The sequence below is a fragment of the Xiphophorus maculatus genome, chromosome 3, assembly GCF_002775205.1.
Source record: "Xiphophorus maculatus strain JP 163 A chromosome 3, X_maculatus-5.0-male, whole genome shotgun sequence".
Classification (NCBI taxonomy): Eukaryota; Metazoa; Chordata; class Actinopteri; order Cyprinodontiformes; family Poeciliidae; genus Xiphophorus; species Xiphophorus maculatus.
This window is the reverse complement of record NC_036445.1, coordinates 31,847,415-31,863,834: the sequence shown is the minus strand read 5'-3', so window position 1 is coordinate 31,863,834 and position 16,420 is coordinate 31,847,415. Positions and strand designations below refer to the sequence as shown.

Sequence of the window (16,420 nt, the reverse complement as noted above, 5' to 3'; positions counted from 1 at the left end):
TTTGGTTTCTCAGTGTCTTATCATGTATTTTTTTTAAGTCCAAAAAGTCAATTTATTTGGCAGAACCATTATAATAAACTGTAAAATTACAATATTCCTTTGCAGCTCTTTCGCCGAACTGTTGGGGTCTGAGCTGCTTAACAGGCTGCCACTCATGCAGTGCCATGGTACCCAATAGAGAGGATGAACACCTGCAGACCTAACAACACATGGACAACAACATTTGAGCACTAACCACTTAATGTTTTTTTTTTTTATTTGTGCCAAAACTCTTAGCTTCTCAAAATTTCCTTCAGGATTTGACTACTCTTGTTTTTATCAAAGGTATCTTATTGGTTGAGATCAACTATTTGTGCAGAGACAATCTTCCATTCCAAACTTGCTTATCCATGTCCTTGGATATCTTGCTTTATGTACTGGATGCAGTCATGTTGAAACAGGAAGGACCGTTTCCTAGTGACACTTCAGAGTCAGGAGCTTAAAACTGTTTTGGTATGGGGAAGCATTAAGAATAATAGTTCATTTTATTTGGAGACACCTTTATTGGCACTCAATGAAACCATAAAAAAAACACACAATTCATTCAAAGAAACAATATTAAAATTATAAAATTACATTGAGAACACTGGAAATAAGGAACCAAGGCTAACTCCTGAAGAAACTCGCAAACATCATCAATCATACTTTAAGTCTAAACAAAGGTAGCAACTCTGGCATGAGTTTGTCCTGTAACCCAGTGGTTCCCAAAGTGTGGGGCGCAGTGCCATTGCAGGGGGGGAGCAGGAAGCAGTATGGATGAATGAAAAAAAAGAGTTACACAAAAGTGTTTCACTGTAAAGATGGTTTGTAGTGTGTTTTGTTGCAACCTGAAGTGTGAAATAAACTTCAGTGGAGTTTGAAAACAAAATATGTGTATAGGTTTATGTCTGGTTGAACGATATGTGTGCCCAGTTGATTTTTTTTCGTTTTGGAGGGGGGGGATTATATTGTAATCCATAGGGGGGCCCAGAAAATCTTTGGGAACCACTGCTGTAACCAGTGAATTTCCCATTCAAAGCAATTACATGTCTGTCTCAGTTGTTGTGTCCTTGGGCAAGACACATCACCCATCTTGCCTCCTGGTGAGATCCAGAGGGCCTGGTGGCTCAGGGCAGCTGTGGCTAGGGTGTAGTAGCAACAGCTACTACATTGTAAATGTGTGTGTGAATGGGTGAATGACTGAATGTACTGTGAAGCACTTTGGGATTCACTGCACCAGAGAAAGCACTATACAAGTACAGAAAATTTATCCTTTTAAGCTTTACCCCATGCAGTCGGGAACTTACTGTTCTCCCGGCAACTGCCAAACCTAATCCAAGGGACAATACTAAGTTCCCTGATGGATGTATCTTTCTGGTGAACATGTCTCCAGTTCAGTGGTGTTGTGCTTTAGACCATCTGAAACTTAGCCTTGGAAACCCAGGTTCAGCACACAGACTGGTGAACAGGACAGAGATCTAAAAAGGGGACAGATAACGCCTTTCTTGTCAACAGATCTTCCAGCTGAAGTGGACTCACCAGGGCTGACTTGCTCGTTTCACTTTTGATGTTTTTTAGGACGCAGAGGAATACGCTGAGCTACCGGTGAGACACAACGAGGACCAGCTCAACAGCCAGCTAGCTCAACAGCTCCCTCTGCAGGTCAACCCCCGCTCCTTTGACAGTGCACACACCAAGACTCATCTTTTGCTGCAAGCACACTTCAGCCACACTCAACTCCTATGTAGTGACTACACAACTGATACAAAAACAGTTTTGGACAACGCCATTCGAATCTGTCAGGTAACTCATTATAGTGCTTTGACACCAGGCACTGTTATTTATTTCAGGATTATAAATTTGTTTCCACTCTTTGGACACCACAGCAACTCTATTAAAAACAATTTGATTGGTCAAGATAAATGTACCAATCTTTACTAGCCAGTCAAAATGTGTTTTTTGTCTTCAGCTGAATCGTAGCCAGTCTCCAGTCTGATTGGTCTGATGAAATGAGAGGTGTTTCCAATTTAAAGGAGCCGGCATGGCCGGAGAAGTAAATGTGTAGAAAAATACAGTGGTATTTAGAATGCTCTAGTTCAGTGCATTAAGTTAATTGAGCAGCAGAATTCTTAGTTTATTAGCCTGTGTTTAAAGTTTTCATACCTCTGGCATATTTTGATTTAGGCCTTCAAAAAATTAAGTTTGTAAAACTGTACTGATTGAGCAACAATAACTTTTGCAATTTTAGTAAGCATAATTTAAGTTAACTTAATGAATCTGAGTATGTTGCATTTACTTAAACAATGACCGAAACATAAGTTTTTTTCCCTAGAAATTAGTTATATTAAAAGAAAACAACTTAATTGAAACAGTTCTTGCTTTCTATTTGTTTCTCTGCTGAAACTTTGACAGAAAATATAGAAACCAGATATAGAAACCAAAATATTGGCTTAAGTCATTTTTTTCCAAAATATTTTTTGCAAAAAAAAGAAAAAGAAATTACCACCTCTTTATTTGTTGAAATATAATTTAGACAAAGAAATAACTAATGACAAAAAATGAGTCAATTTTGGGTGGTGGGAGCTAAGGCAGACTAGGGTGGTCATGAAAATAAATATACAACTTGCTCATGCTGAGTAGTAGTTCTATGTGCTGTTAAATCTCAAAAACTAGCTGATAGAGTTGTTGATGAACTGACTGCATAGTTGAAGCTTTAGAGTCTACCTCAGGCATCTAAAAACTATAAAAAAGTGGTTTAATTAGTTGCAGCTGGTGGTGGCAAAATGTATTGTGGGATACCTTGCTACTGGTAGCACGGTGCATTGTAGTATACCTTGTTGGCCAGTCAAATACTTAACTTTTTTACATGGACTCAACTTAAAAAGAATAACTTATTAAACATTTATTATCCAAAAATTAATTCCACTTATTTAAGATGAGTACAAACAACAAGTGATGAGAATAACAGTAATAACAGTAACAGCATGTTCACTTGAAATCGTAAACAATATTTGTTTACAGTGTGTTCAACAGACCTTTTATTTTAGATATAAAGTCAAACAAAATGAGTCAGTGGAACAAAATTGCTCCAAAATTTGTGCTGCCCTTAAAGAAACTGAGTTATTAATTCACAAATTTATTTCTGAGTTTAATTGATTGACAGAAATAAGTGACCATAGCTTTGTTTGTAAATTTAACTTATTATAGCTAAATAACTGATCTTGTTTTTAGTTTATAAGTACATCAGTACATCTTGTTATTAAGATGAACTGATAGGATTCTGCTTTTCTGGTATTGACATCATCTCTGCTGCTCAAATTGAAATACATTTAAAATTAAAGAATGTTTTGGAGTTAAGCTTTTGGTCAACTTCTCAAAATCATCATCTATGTGATGTATAGCTAAAATGGTTTCTCTTTGCTTGAAAATCTTTAAGGATTTTTCCACATCTTGAAATGTATGTTTTTAGTGTGTAAATGCAGACATGTGCTTGTGATTTTCCCTCTAGTGCAAGTGGCTGGTATGGGTGTGCTTGTTGCTGCACAGTCCTATTGCTACTGTTTACTGCAGTGGCTCTGCTCATCACTGTGTTATTGAAAGAACAGTAGTGTTGTACATTGAATTGACCAGTCCAACTTATCTGGATACTTTTCACAGTAAACTACAGAATCCCAGGTGACTGTTATTATTGACATCTTTAACACTTGGTCCAGAAAACATCTATTTGTTGACTAAAGCTGCTGATGACTGGAACTTGTAGAGAGTGGAAGCTGCTGTCAGCTCACATTTGGTACTGATTCTGTCACAGAGGGATGTGGTCATCTTTTTCCAGTTCTCCCCAGTAACTCTTTGTAGACTCAGACATGGTGATTCACCACAGTAGTGCAATATTTCATTATTTAGCTACAGGTGTTCACTGGTTAATCATTTCTGTCTAATTTTATGTTTCCAAAAATCCCTGCTCTGCATTGGAGATGTCACAGTCCAGCACGCAGATACTTTGACTGTGCAGACTGTTTTTTCTTGACTTAATGAAGTCCAGACATGAATTTTCCTCATGCTTTATCATCAATACGATAAAAATATCTGGAATATTTTAGTGTATCCTCCAATACAATCAATACAGTGCATATACTTGACACAGGCATAAGATATAAAACCAATAAAACAGATAAACAATTCTTCCTAATCTCTCGGAGGTAGGAGAGATAAAAAAATAATAGAAAGGTATACAAGACATCAAATATAAGTAAAATGCTGATGCATCCAAAAGAGACCTTAAGGTCTACAGAACTTTAAGAGCAGAATAGCTAATGCAGGTGTTAAAAATTGAGGATCCTCGCTGCTAAAAAACAAAGCAGATGCAAACACTGAGCCACACTGAATTTTGGGACCTACAATAAAATGGAAGGAATCAGAATTGCATTTCAAAACAATAATATCAATGACAGTACTACACACATGGGCAAAATTGTTGGTTATTAATGAAAAAATAACTCACAATGATCACAGAAATAACTTGAATCTGATAGAGGTAATAATGAATAAACATTCTATGAAAATGAACAAATGAAAGTCAAACATGGTTATTCAAACATGCTTCTACAGAATTATATAAAAAAAAAAACTCATGAAACAGGCCTGGATACCATTCTTTTTGATGGTACCCTTTACTTCATATTTTGTTGCACAACCTTTTGAGGCAATCACTTCAATCAAACATTCATAGAACTGTCCATGAGACATGTGTAGAGTCTCCCAGCTTGAATTTTCGCCTAGGCTCCATAACTGAAATAAGTAAATTTAAATACAGATACGTACAGTCATTAAAATATTATACCATCCTAGTTTTCTATAAATTCCTTCTTCATTTTAATGTTTGGTACAACAATTTTCTATGTCTTCATGACTGTGTAGACAATCATAAAATACAATATAACCCAGATACATATACAGTACCTGCACACTGCTCACCTTAATGGCGTCACTGTCTGCACAGCAGTGGTGTTGAATGTGCATCTGTGGATATCAGGGTGAAGGAAAGATGGCCTTTCATGCAGATCTCCAAGGCTTGCCATTCTCATTCTCTCAGCTCAACAAAAACAACAACTCATTTGTCGATGCTCCACAGAGTTGCCTTTGGATATTGCCATTCTCTTATGATGTACAGAAAAGTCTGCACTTCATAGTTCCACCTCAGCTAGTAGCTTCACAGGACTCCCGAAGATGCAATCAGAAGCCAACTTCATCTGCCGCTTTGTCCAAACTATGAAAAACCTGACGGTGAATCTTTGAGTCCATGAGAGTCTCTAACTCAGGGGTCCCCAAAGTCGGTCCTCGAGGGCCGGCATCCTGCATGTTGTAGTCTCTCCCTGGTTTAACGCACCTGGATCAAATGATGGCTCTTTAGAAGGCCTAAGAAGAACACTGACATGCTGAAAAGGTTGTTGGTGCTACCAGGGAGAGAACTAAAACATGCAGGATGCCGGCCCTTGAGGACTGAATTTGGTAACCCCTGCTCTAACTGAAACACGTTCTGTCTGAGTGTCCACACAAAAAATAACAGTCAGGAGTTATAACACTATTTTCTAAAAAAAGTTGCTAAGCTTCAGCTCACTGATAAGCTGGTGGTAGGTCGCCATCTTTCTTGTTGCCAAGAAAGATGGCTTTAGGAAGCCATCTTTCCAAATACACCCAAATACACTGCCCCTCCTCATTATCATAATGAGGGTGAGGAGATGGGAAAAGGACAGGCAGAAATAGATGTGAGAATGAATAAATACAATTATAAATAAATTTATAAATAAATAAAATAATAAATACATATAAATAAGAATAAAGAAGCAAATTGTTTATTTAATTTTGGCTGAAATGGCTCTCCATAGAAGTTCAATCAAACCAAACATTTCTTGTATTAGGTTAGCTAGAATTACCAAAATTATTTATTTTTGCTAAATGCCAGAAAAATTAGTGAAAACATTTTTTAGAGATTTGTTTTCTATAACTTTCTTCGAATTCTTAAGTTTACATACATTTGGTCACTATCGGGGATAACTATCATTTAAAATGTATGAATTTGTGTTTCCTTCCACAAACTTTTGATAAATTAACCTACACATCTGAGTTAATTGGAAGGACCTGAAACACACTGCTTTCTTGTTTGACACGATGGGAAAGTTAAAAGAAATCAGTAAAGACTTAAGGAAGAAAATTGTGCAGCTGCACAAGTCTGGTTCATTCTTGGGAACAATTTACTGATGTTTGAAGGTTAATCTGTTCTTACAGTTATATGCAAGTATGGGAATGTCTAACCATCATAACATTTAGGAAGGGGATGGGTTCTCTGTCTTAAAGATTGTGTGCTTTGGTCCAAAATGTGCAGATTTACCCCAAAGCAAAATCCTTAGACCTTGTAAAGATCCTGCTGAAGCTGGTCAGACTGTCATTATCCACAGTCAAACTGTCCTGTACCAACATGGGCTGAAAGGCCAGTCAGCTTGGAAGAAGCCTTTACTTCAAAAGAAACATAAAAAGCCAGACTGCGGTTTGCAGATATACACAAGGACAAAGATCTTCATTTCCGGAGACATCTCCTTTGATCTGATGAAACTAAAGTGGAACTGTTTGGGCATAATGACCATTGTTACATTTGGAGGAAATGTGGGAATTCTTGTATCACGCTAACTGTGAAGTATGGGGGTGGAAGTATCATGTTATAGGGTTGTTTTTGCTGGATGAGGAACTGGTACATTTTATAAAATAGATGGCATCATGAGGAAAGGAAATTATGTGGAAGTATTGAAGCAACATCTAAAGACAACAGCCAGGAAGTTAAATCTTGGACAGATATGGGTCTTCCGAATGGACATTAACCCCAAGATTGCAGCCAAAGTGGAGACAAAGTAGGTAGGGACCACAAAGGGAATTCTTTTGTTATGGCCATCACAAAAGTCTTCATCTCAGTCCTATGGAGGAGTTGTGTGAAAATCTGAAATCTGGGGCGATCTACAAAATGAGCACATTTCGACCAGTAACTGTACTGGTTCAACTGTAAGTGGCAGTTCGTTCATTCCATAGAAGAGACTCCCTGATCATAAAACCTCAATAACTCAATCTACCATCCTGATCTGGGCACAGAGAGTAACAACTGGTAAGATGATCTATTGGTTGTAGAAAGGTGTACAGAGTGAGTGGCTCAGCAAAATAAGATGAGACAAAAACATAATTTTATTTATGTTTGACCTTTTTTGGTGTTGTCAGTCATGACAATGCTGAACTCTTAGCACTGTTGCCTTGCACCAAGAAAGCACTGGGTTTGAATCCCAGTTCTCCCTGGGTACTTCATACATTCTCTGGCTTCCTCACTCAATCTCAGTTTTAAGCTAAAACTGAACACAATTTAAAATCCTCTCTTTAGAAAACTTAAAAATGTATGTAAAGAAAAAAAAACATGTTGGATGGAACCATGGAAAGGATGCTTCAAGGCCATTAAACATTGGCATTTCATTGGGCTAAGAAGCAGTTAGTACTGTGAATGCTTGGATGGAAGTGAACCTTCATGTCAAACCTTCTGCATGCTTATAGTATAAGCATGCTTATAGTATAAGCATGCAGAAGTACGGTATATTTAATTTTTAATTGTTTTTCTTTCTCACTTCAGGCAATGCTAGATGTAGCTGCCAATGAAGGCTGGCTTGGTACAGTGCTCAGTATCTGCAACCTGATCCAGATGATCGTCCAGGGCCGCTGGCTGCACGATTCTTCATTACTGACTCTTCCACATGTCCAACGACACCACCTCTACCTGTTCAGGTAAACAGCATCACTGCTCCACGTGTGTTGTTCTCCTGCTCTATGCATTCTCCATTTGTTATTGATGTCACAGAGAGAACCTCTACAGGAAATATTGCCAGACACTGTATGAGAGATAGAGCAGATAGTATTTGAACCATCTAAAAGCTGGTTACTGGCTGGATGCTACTCTGCGTTTTCCCATGTAGGATGCCTACGATGTCTTCTCCCTCTCTCACAACCCTGTTTTCTGTCAATTTACTGTGAAATAAAGGCCACTAGAGCCAAATCATCCTATAAAAAAAGATACCTGTGAAGTATGGCTAATGTTTCTCAGCAGCAGTCTGAGAAAAGTCATTCATTTTTAGAATAAAATACAGAGCAGTACAATTTGCAAGACTTCCAGGGGAAAGTTGTGTTTAGACATGTGGAGACATGCAGTTGGGGAGGCAAGATCCTGAAATCTTAAAATCAGAACATATGTTTTCATTACCCTCTTTATAAGTCTGGAATAAAATAACTTCTAATACAGTTCAGATGCAGCCTTATGGAAACCTTGAGTTGACCATATTTGTGAGTGATCTGAGTTTTTAAAGCTGACATTTTAAAGATGGCTGTCTGTTTCTAGTTGTGCAACTTGATCAGTGACATGACTGAAACTTTTGTTACACTGGGTTTAGGAAAAACTCTACAGAGAAGGATTCTGACAGCCTGCTACATTTTAAAGAAACTTGGTCTAGATAGAACAACGGCTGTCATTGATTCCTCTGTTGGAATAGGCAGGCTCCTTCATAGTCTGGAATGGCATGGAATTCAATTTCAGTGTCTTCCAGGTCTGGTAAAATATGAGAAAAAAAAGAATATGTCAAACTTTACATTACAAGACTTCTGTCCCTATCCCATTCTCTAAAGGTGTCCTTCTGTTTACCCTTCCTTCTTTGGGTGTATTCTTTCCTCATATGCGTCCATTTTCTTTTTCCATGCTCACATCCCTTCAATATTTTTCTACTTTTCCGCTTTTCTCCATATGTTCTTCGATTCTTTCTTTCTTATGTTATTCTTGTCTTCTTTCTTTATTTCCTTCCTTTATTTTATGTTTCCATCCATTAAGTTCATCCTTCTCTTTTGCCCTTTCTTCCTTCCTTCCATTCTGCGATATTTTTCATTTCTTTCTTTCTTTCTTTCTTTCTTCCTTTTGTCAAAACTTGATTCCTTGTTTTTCTTTCCTTGTGTTCTTCTTTCTTTCCTTTGCTGTATGTGTCCTTCATTTTTCCTTACTTTCTTTCCTTGGTTTTGTACTTCTATTCCTTCTGTCATGCATGTGGTTTTTGTACCACATGCATGTCCTGCCTGTCAAACACATACATGTCATAGATTCATATGTTAGCATTACATATTTTTAAATGACCGTGAAGGACTTAGAAGTGTAAATCAATGAGTCAAAATAAGTCTGACAATTTTCCATGAATAAAGTGCAGGAACCTAGTTAGAGCCCCTGATTAGACCACTTTTTCAGTTATAATACACACCAACAACTTATTGATTCCAAATGTTTCAGAATTCTCAATAAACAACTCCTTAGAGTGATATTTAAATATGTGCGTATCCCAGAGACTCTTTATATCCACATAAATCTGTTAGATGATCTCTGAAGAGCTAAGAGTAATAAATGTATTGCAGTATTTAAACATAATCCTTTCCTCTGAAGCTTGTCAATTTTCAGACCCTCACTACCTTTAGATACATACTCTTCCTTCTAATAAATATTTGATGTGATTTCTTTTTTGCAATGTTCAAAGCACTAAATCAAAACTAGTTTTGGTACCAACATTACATGATGGAAGTTTCACACCTAAGGCTTGCAATTGAAGATTTCTTCAGTTTAATTCAATGACTCATTTTTTTTTGTTTGTACAAACATCTTCCAGGAAATGGGCAGGTATAAAAGGAAAGAGTGATGCTGAAGGCTTCTGTGGGCCTATTGAGGGACTCCCAGAACTTATTGCTGCCTGCGGTGGAAAAGAAAGTGTTTTATCTGCTATTGTTAACCAGGAGTTTCAGCCAAATCAAATACTGCAGGTAAGCTCACATCAAAAGAAACTATTTGGTAAAAATTCAATTCAACAACTTTAAAAACTTGATTGTTCCGACATTGCGCACACTTACACATAATTTCATGAGAGCGGGGCCATGAGCAGTCCTGCCACTGTGGTCGCTGATGCCTCCTAAACCCCCAATCATAACTCCACTCTGAGAGCTAATGGCTGCTGTAATGAGGAAGCCAGACACAGCAACAGGCCCTGTGACTTCACCAAATCAGCAGGATTCCTCCTCCGTCCCCACCTTCACATCCGTCGCCTTGCTGGGTGGCATGCTCTTTAATTGAATAATTAGATGTGGTGCAGCGTTCCTGTCTGACTTGCTCTTGAAGAGTAATCCTCAAATAAATAGATTTTCTTGGCTGAATTTCAGAGGTGTTTTCCCACATAGACCTCAACAAACTCCTTTATCCTTTCCATATTTTTTTCTTTGTTGTTGTCTTTATGTAGTTTTTTGTATCACATTGTCTTTTTCTCTTGATGTGTTTTTTAAGATTTTCCTCAGAATCCCGTACAAAGCAGGGAGAAGCATGTGTGATAATAGATACAGTACACTGGATGTCATTTAGCAGATCTGTCCATCATAACCTGCTCTGATACAGGGATTTACCATCACTAGACTTGACTCCTGTCCTGGTTTCTAACATTAGTGGCACACATCAAAGAAAGTTACAGTTGCCCTTTGGCTGCGTGTAAAAAGGCTCCATTCCAGCAATTTGGCCTTCAAACATCAATTTGGCCAATTTAATGTTTGAAGAGGTACTTCATGTCAAACCTATATACACATGCCATTACCACAGACATCTATGGACAGACATGCTGTGGAAATTTTCCAGGTCAACATTGTCTCCAGCATAACACTGCACCACCAGGCTTTCTTCATGTCTGCGCTGACTCATCTCACATATTCACATATGAAAACATAAGAAATAAAAGAAAGGAGTCATCTGAAGTGTTGTTAGGCTCTGATCCAGTTTTTTTTTTTTACTGAGTATCTCCTTTGGAAGGCCTTGGGGGTCACAATGCATTCCTTCTGACCTTCTGTTCCAGAGTGAGCTGGAGAGTATCACTGGTGAGAGAACTGATATCAGGATTTCCCTCCTGGGTAACCTTTGTTATCCACTAAGTGGGAGATGATGTACATAAATGGATTTTAAAAATCTATAAAAACCTTTGCATTTTCTCCATTTTTTTTCTGTTTTACCCCAGCAAGTTAATTTTGAACAGTGTAACTTCAGCTTGACTTAACTTGCAGTGTCTACTATCATCCCTGTCTTTTCACCTTTCTGCCCGCTGCCAGGCATGGTCCTTCCTGAGCCACCTCCCAGTGCTGGAGGTCCAGATGAGTGTGAAGGGATGGTGGGAGGAGAGCCAGGAGCAGATGGAGTGCCCTCTCCCTAGAAGGGGCACTAACCTGAGAGAGGAGAGCAGATGGCTGGATGTCCATGCTGACCAGGAGTACGTTCTACAGGTTTCATTGCATCGGCTCAATCTGGGTCAGCACAGGGTAAGTGGGACCAATGTCAGACAGCTGAGTCCTTTTGATGAAAAGTTCATGTTTTATCAGAAAGATGTAGTATAGAAATACAAACATCTACCTTTAAAAAGAGTGACATAGTTCAACATGTTTTGACATTACATTATTTTTGATTTAAGTCACAAGTGCTGTGACACTCTTTGAGATAACTATAACCGTGCTCAGAAAGTTCAATTTATGGTTAAAAAGGAAGTCCACCTTCTGTCAGATTTAAGGTTTTAACTAATAAATGTTCTGTTATTAATCAAGTTCAACCTTGCCTTCACATAATCTGCATATTCTTTACTGCCGTTATATATTTAAAAAAGGTAAAATCTAAAAGTGAAAGTTAGTGGAAAAATTGACATGTCTACAAATTCCCAAACAAAGAATTTAAAAACCTGCAATTTAAAAGGATATAGTTTAATTTTTTCTAAAACTGCAAGTAAAATCATGAGTAAAGGTGAGACATTTTTGTATGTTGCAGAGGAAACAGGAAAGTAAGGCCCAGGCTCCCAGGTTCCCAAAAGCAAAGGACGAAGGATGGTTCCTGATCATGGGGGAAGTAGATCGCAAAGAGCTGCTGGCTGTCAAACGGGTCGGATACATCCGGAACCATACCGCTGTGTCTGTGGCCTTCTACACCCCAGAGAAGACTGGGAAGTAAGATTTTGATCCAAACCAACCTCAGGTGGTGAATATGGAACCTAACATTATCCACCCTGGTCCACAATACAGGTGGAGGGCTGTGTGCTTAGCCCGGTTCTTTTTACACTGTTCACCCGTGACTGTAGCCATCCACACCTTTAACCACTGTGGCTAACTTCCAGTTTTGAAACTTAGAATTTTAAGTTTTGTTATGACAACTGGTAAAAAAAATATCTTTACTGTTGAACAAATTAAGCTCCAAGATTACCAAGATTATTATTTTGTGTTTTAGTTTGATGTTTAAGCAGATAAGTTTAATGACTCAGACCATGGTGGGTGAATTGTTTTCCCACTCTACCAGATGCTCTCTTCTCTTTTAGAGACTATGGAATACTCTAATGAGGAAAAATTAGTTACTTACTACTATAATCTGTTACCTAATGCAGGCGCATTAAATGTGCCTCAAATCAACTGTTGTCTGGCTGTTATTCCCACAAGACACACCACAAAATCAACTATGCCACATGTGCTCTGCATGTAGAGTTTATTACATGATAATCAGGGTTTCCCCTAGTGTATTATAAGCCCGGCGGCCCGCCATCCTTTATTAGCCCCCCCACCAAGGCCAAGCGTTGCTTGTTTTTGATTTTAGAAAAATTAATAATAATAAAAAATATATATTTAAAAAACCCCAACTTGTTTAATGCATTTTGAAAGTGTCTCTGTTGCTCAGAGCGTTTCAGTGACGGAACAAATTTATTCCTAAAAGATATGTTTATAGTTTATGCATTGAAAGCCGGAGAATGGACCAATCACACGGCTGGTGCCTCTGCGCGTTGCCTCACGTGTTGCCTTTAAATGAGCTTTGAAGTTTACCTCAGCGCGGATCGCACGTGCCTCCTTTCACTCAAACTGGACACAGCCTGACCTGTATGGACATTTACATGAACCCCCAGTGTGGAATTATGTTTCTTTGGCGTAGCCTACTCCACATCAAGGTAAGAGTTTAAAACCCACCGCATTAGCTCTGTTTGTGCAGCTCTATGAGAACTGCAGGAATAACTTGTAGTTGTACTTTCAGACGTGCACATTGAGAGAGCGGTGAGAATGATTTATATTTGTGAACAAAGAATTATGTGGGCCATTTACATCTCAACACGCTGGCCAGTGTGACTCTGTCTTCCCTGTAAAGTTTATGTGTTCCATGTTGGCTGGAGCGTTAGTGGTTAAAGAACCAGCGCTAAACATTCATCATGCAGGTACAGCCAAGTGAGGAGCTTTCACGCTCGTCTCGTAGTCACGCATCATGCTGGGTTTATATTGTTTTATTATTTTTTAAAGTATTATTTTTCCGGTTACATGATGCAACAAACCATATCAAATGCTTGATATGTCCATGTAGCCAAGGTTTATGTGCGCGGCAGCGCAGAGGTCTGAAAACCTTGTCCCATAAATTCGAGCAACCAAAACAGTTTCTGTGGCCCTTATTAAAAGCTCAGACACAAAATGGAAGTGCTACTAAAGCCACATTAGCAGCTTTACATTAAATCTCCCGTTTGTTGCGCATCTCTGCGGCAGTGCAGTAGATTTAACTCATTATGCAGGGCTGGTCCAACGCTGTATGAGGTCTTGAGCAGAATTTGTCATAGGGGCCCCGTTGGTGCTAAAAACATCAACACCACTTACAGCTGCAGTTAGATTTAGTGAAATCTGGGAGCGGGGGAGTAGTTTGATTGGCCAATCTAAAAAGCAGTAAGTTCATTAATTTGTATTTGTGAACAAACAGAGCTCAAACTCAAAGATTAAACTCACAGCATCAGATTGTTGCTGTGGTAACAAGACAATCTAACTATGAAGATTGTTCTTTCAACTTCTACAAAGTAAACTTGTTAGCTCCTTACAATCTTACATTTAAATTTTAATCAATTTAAAATATTTTTATTTATGTATGCTGAAACCATTAAATCAAATTTAGCAGCATTGATAATCTCAATAAACAAATGTTACATTTATTTATCTGTGGTCTGTGTTAAAATATTAGCATTTATGGGGCCCCTAAAGCCCCGGGGTGCCTTAATTGCATTTTTTGAATTGTTTCTTTTAAGACTAGTTGTGGGTTTAGATAGCATTTCATTGGCGATGTTTTCCCATAACATATAGTAATATTTTTACTTTTCCTGTCTACTTAACATTTTATAATACAAAAACACAGTGGACCGCCTCGGCGCCCTGACCACCGGGCTTAGCAAGTTTTCTGGGGGACACCCTGTCATATTTCATCCTTCTTTTGGTGGTAAATGAACTCAATGCTGAGTTGTTTTCCTCATTGAGATCTTTAACAGTGAAATATGTGGACTCTCATTTTCTAATTCCAGTTTCAGTTATTCCCTTATTCAGCACAGGGTGAGCATTAAAAACAAATTTTCTATGATTTTGTGGAAGCGCTACTCAACACTGAACCTTCTGCTTGTAGGTGCATCTACACGCTGTATGTGATGAGTGACAGCTACCTGGGCCTGGACCAGCAGTATGACATCCACCTGAATGTAACCCCCACCAGCATCGCAGCGCAGGTCAACACAGAAGTAGTGGATTCCCTCAGCTAAGGAGCAGCAATAGGGAAACCTTTAGTCCACTCTGGCACAGCAGCAGTTCAGCTCTCTCATTGATGTGCTGAGTCACACTCACACTGACATGTCATCATAACATGTTAAGGTTTCCTGGAACTCAACCTTTGGAAGCTCAAAGACCTGTTGCTCACATTAGCATCAGACCAAGTGAGGCTTGCTTCTTGGAATATGAAACATTACAGAATGTTATCAGTTTGTTTATTCCCCTGTTCGAGTACATATACTCCAACTTTGAAGACTTTCCACTTTAACGAACTGCAAAAAATTGGAAGTTTAGCAAAAATTGTATGTATATTTACTGAATGGCAATGAATAAAAAAACTTGAGTTAAATTTAAAAACAGAAATCCAAACCACAAACAGCTGTACACAGACTGGTTCAAGACAGAGATAAAAATGTAAGGTAAAGAACATTTTCTAAAGATTCTATGTTTTTTGTGAGGATGGGGACATGTTTAAGATTGAAAGTTAAGTTTACAACCTTTAATTTATATCTGAGTGTAAATGAAACATTTGTTGCAGCAGGTCAAACAGTTTAAACTGCTGCAGTAGATTTAAAGCACAAATCTGTGAAATAGCAGGTAAGTTCCTCAACATCTTATCTACAGATCTGACCTGTTTTTTCCTCATCAACAACTCATTCAAAGTTACACACACCTGAGTCATCAAATCAAACAGAACAAACATGGCAGAAATCCATCTGTATTGAATTGTGCAACAAGTTGATTTTATGCCGTGGAATTATTTTAAAATAAAATTTCATTTTGAGATGACATCCTTGTTTTGCATATATGTTCACCACAGTATACCGATGCACCATTTACTTCTGGGATTTGGATTGACTGCCTCTGGCCTCGGCCTCAATAATCTGGCTTGAGAATTAGTTTGAATCTCTGATTTGGTGGCAGTAGATTCTCAAAAGTTCCATCTTGCGGCATTTCAGCAGAGCAACACATCTTTACAGCCACATACAGAACTTTTGTACAAATATTTTGTTGTTGCGCAACACCCCCCCCCTCCTTTCTGTCTCTACTCTCTCACTCTCTACTTCCTCTTCTGAGAGGGGAGATGTGCTACCAGCTCTCCTTCTAACGGGTTAATTGAGTTTCCTAAATCTGCTGGGATTTACCCTGTCCAGAACTGAAGTAAACTCTGTTTAAGCTGGTTTCGAGAAACGATTCGCCTGGTTTCTGACGGCCAACATCCAGGTGTCCCACCCTTCTTCCCCCTGTGAATTAGCCAGACTGAGCAGCCTACAGCCAACTAGTTTCACAGAGCACACCTGTTAACGGTCGCTCGTTCTCTATTTTACAACTTGCATTTGTTATTGAACCAGGTAGGTTTTAGTGACTCGGGCGAGTCCCAAGGATGTTGTTTTAAATTTGGGCTACCAGCAACCTATAAAACATTTTTCACCTCTTCCTCTCCAGAATCAAACATCACAGCTATTTTACAACCATCAAAGAACTTTAAGGTGACTCATTAACTGAATGTCCACAACATCTTTTAGATTTTCTTTATGCTAAATATTTTATTAGTAAGGCATTTTTGCAAGGGTCAGTACAGCTTAATTCAGTAGCAGAAATAATCAAATAAGTAAAATCAGTCATCTAGTCTATCTTTCCCTACTGCTGACACTGAGAACTAAAAAAGGGAACCTTTGAGAGAGACGGACGGAGTTTGGCGTTTCGAACCCCAGACCTGGCTTGATGATGATGA

General features: G+C 38.5%; 1 protein-coding gene across 1 annotated transcript in view; it reads left to right on the top strand.

Annotated features, from left to right (window-relative positions):
* Positions 1–15,474, top strand: part of ascc3 (activating signal cointegrator 1 complex subunit 3) — a 251,362-nt gene extending 235,888 nt beyond the window's left edge. Inside the window, exons 37-42 of the mRNA XM_023330521.1 lie at positions 1,597–1,821; positions 7,679–7,830; positions 9,738–9,888; positions 11,209–11,415; positions 11,912–12,087; positions 14,546–15,474. Of these exons, the coding sequence (XP_023186289.1) occupies positions 1,597–1,821; positions 7,679–7,830; positions 9,738–9,888; positions 11,209–11,415; positions 11,912–12,087; positions 14,546–14,678 (1,044 nt within the window). The 3' untranslated portion in view covers positions 14,679–15,474. The remainder of the gene's footprint in view (positions 1–1,596; positions 1,822–7,678; positions 7,831–9,737; positions 9,889–11,208; positions 11,416–11,911; positions 12,088–14,545) is intronic.
* Positions 15,475–16,420: the final 946 nt, after the last annotated feature.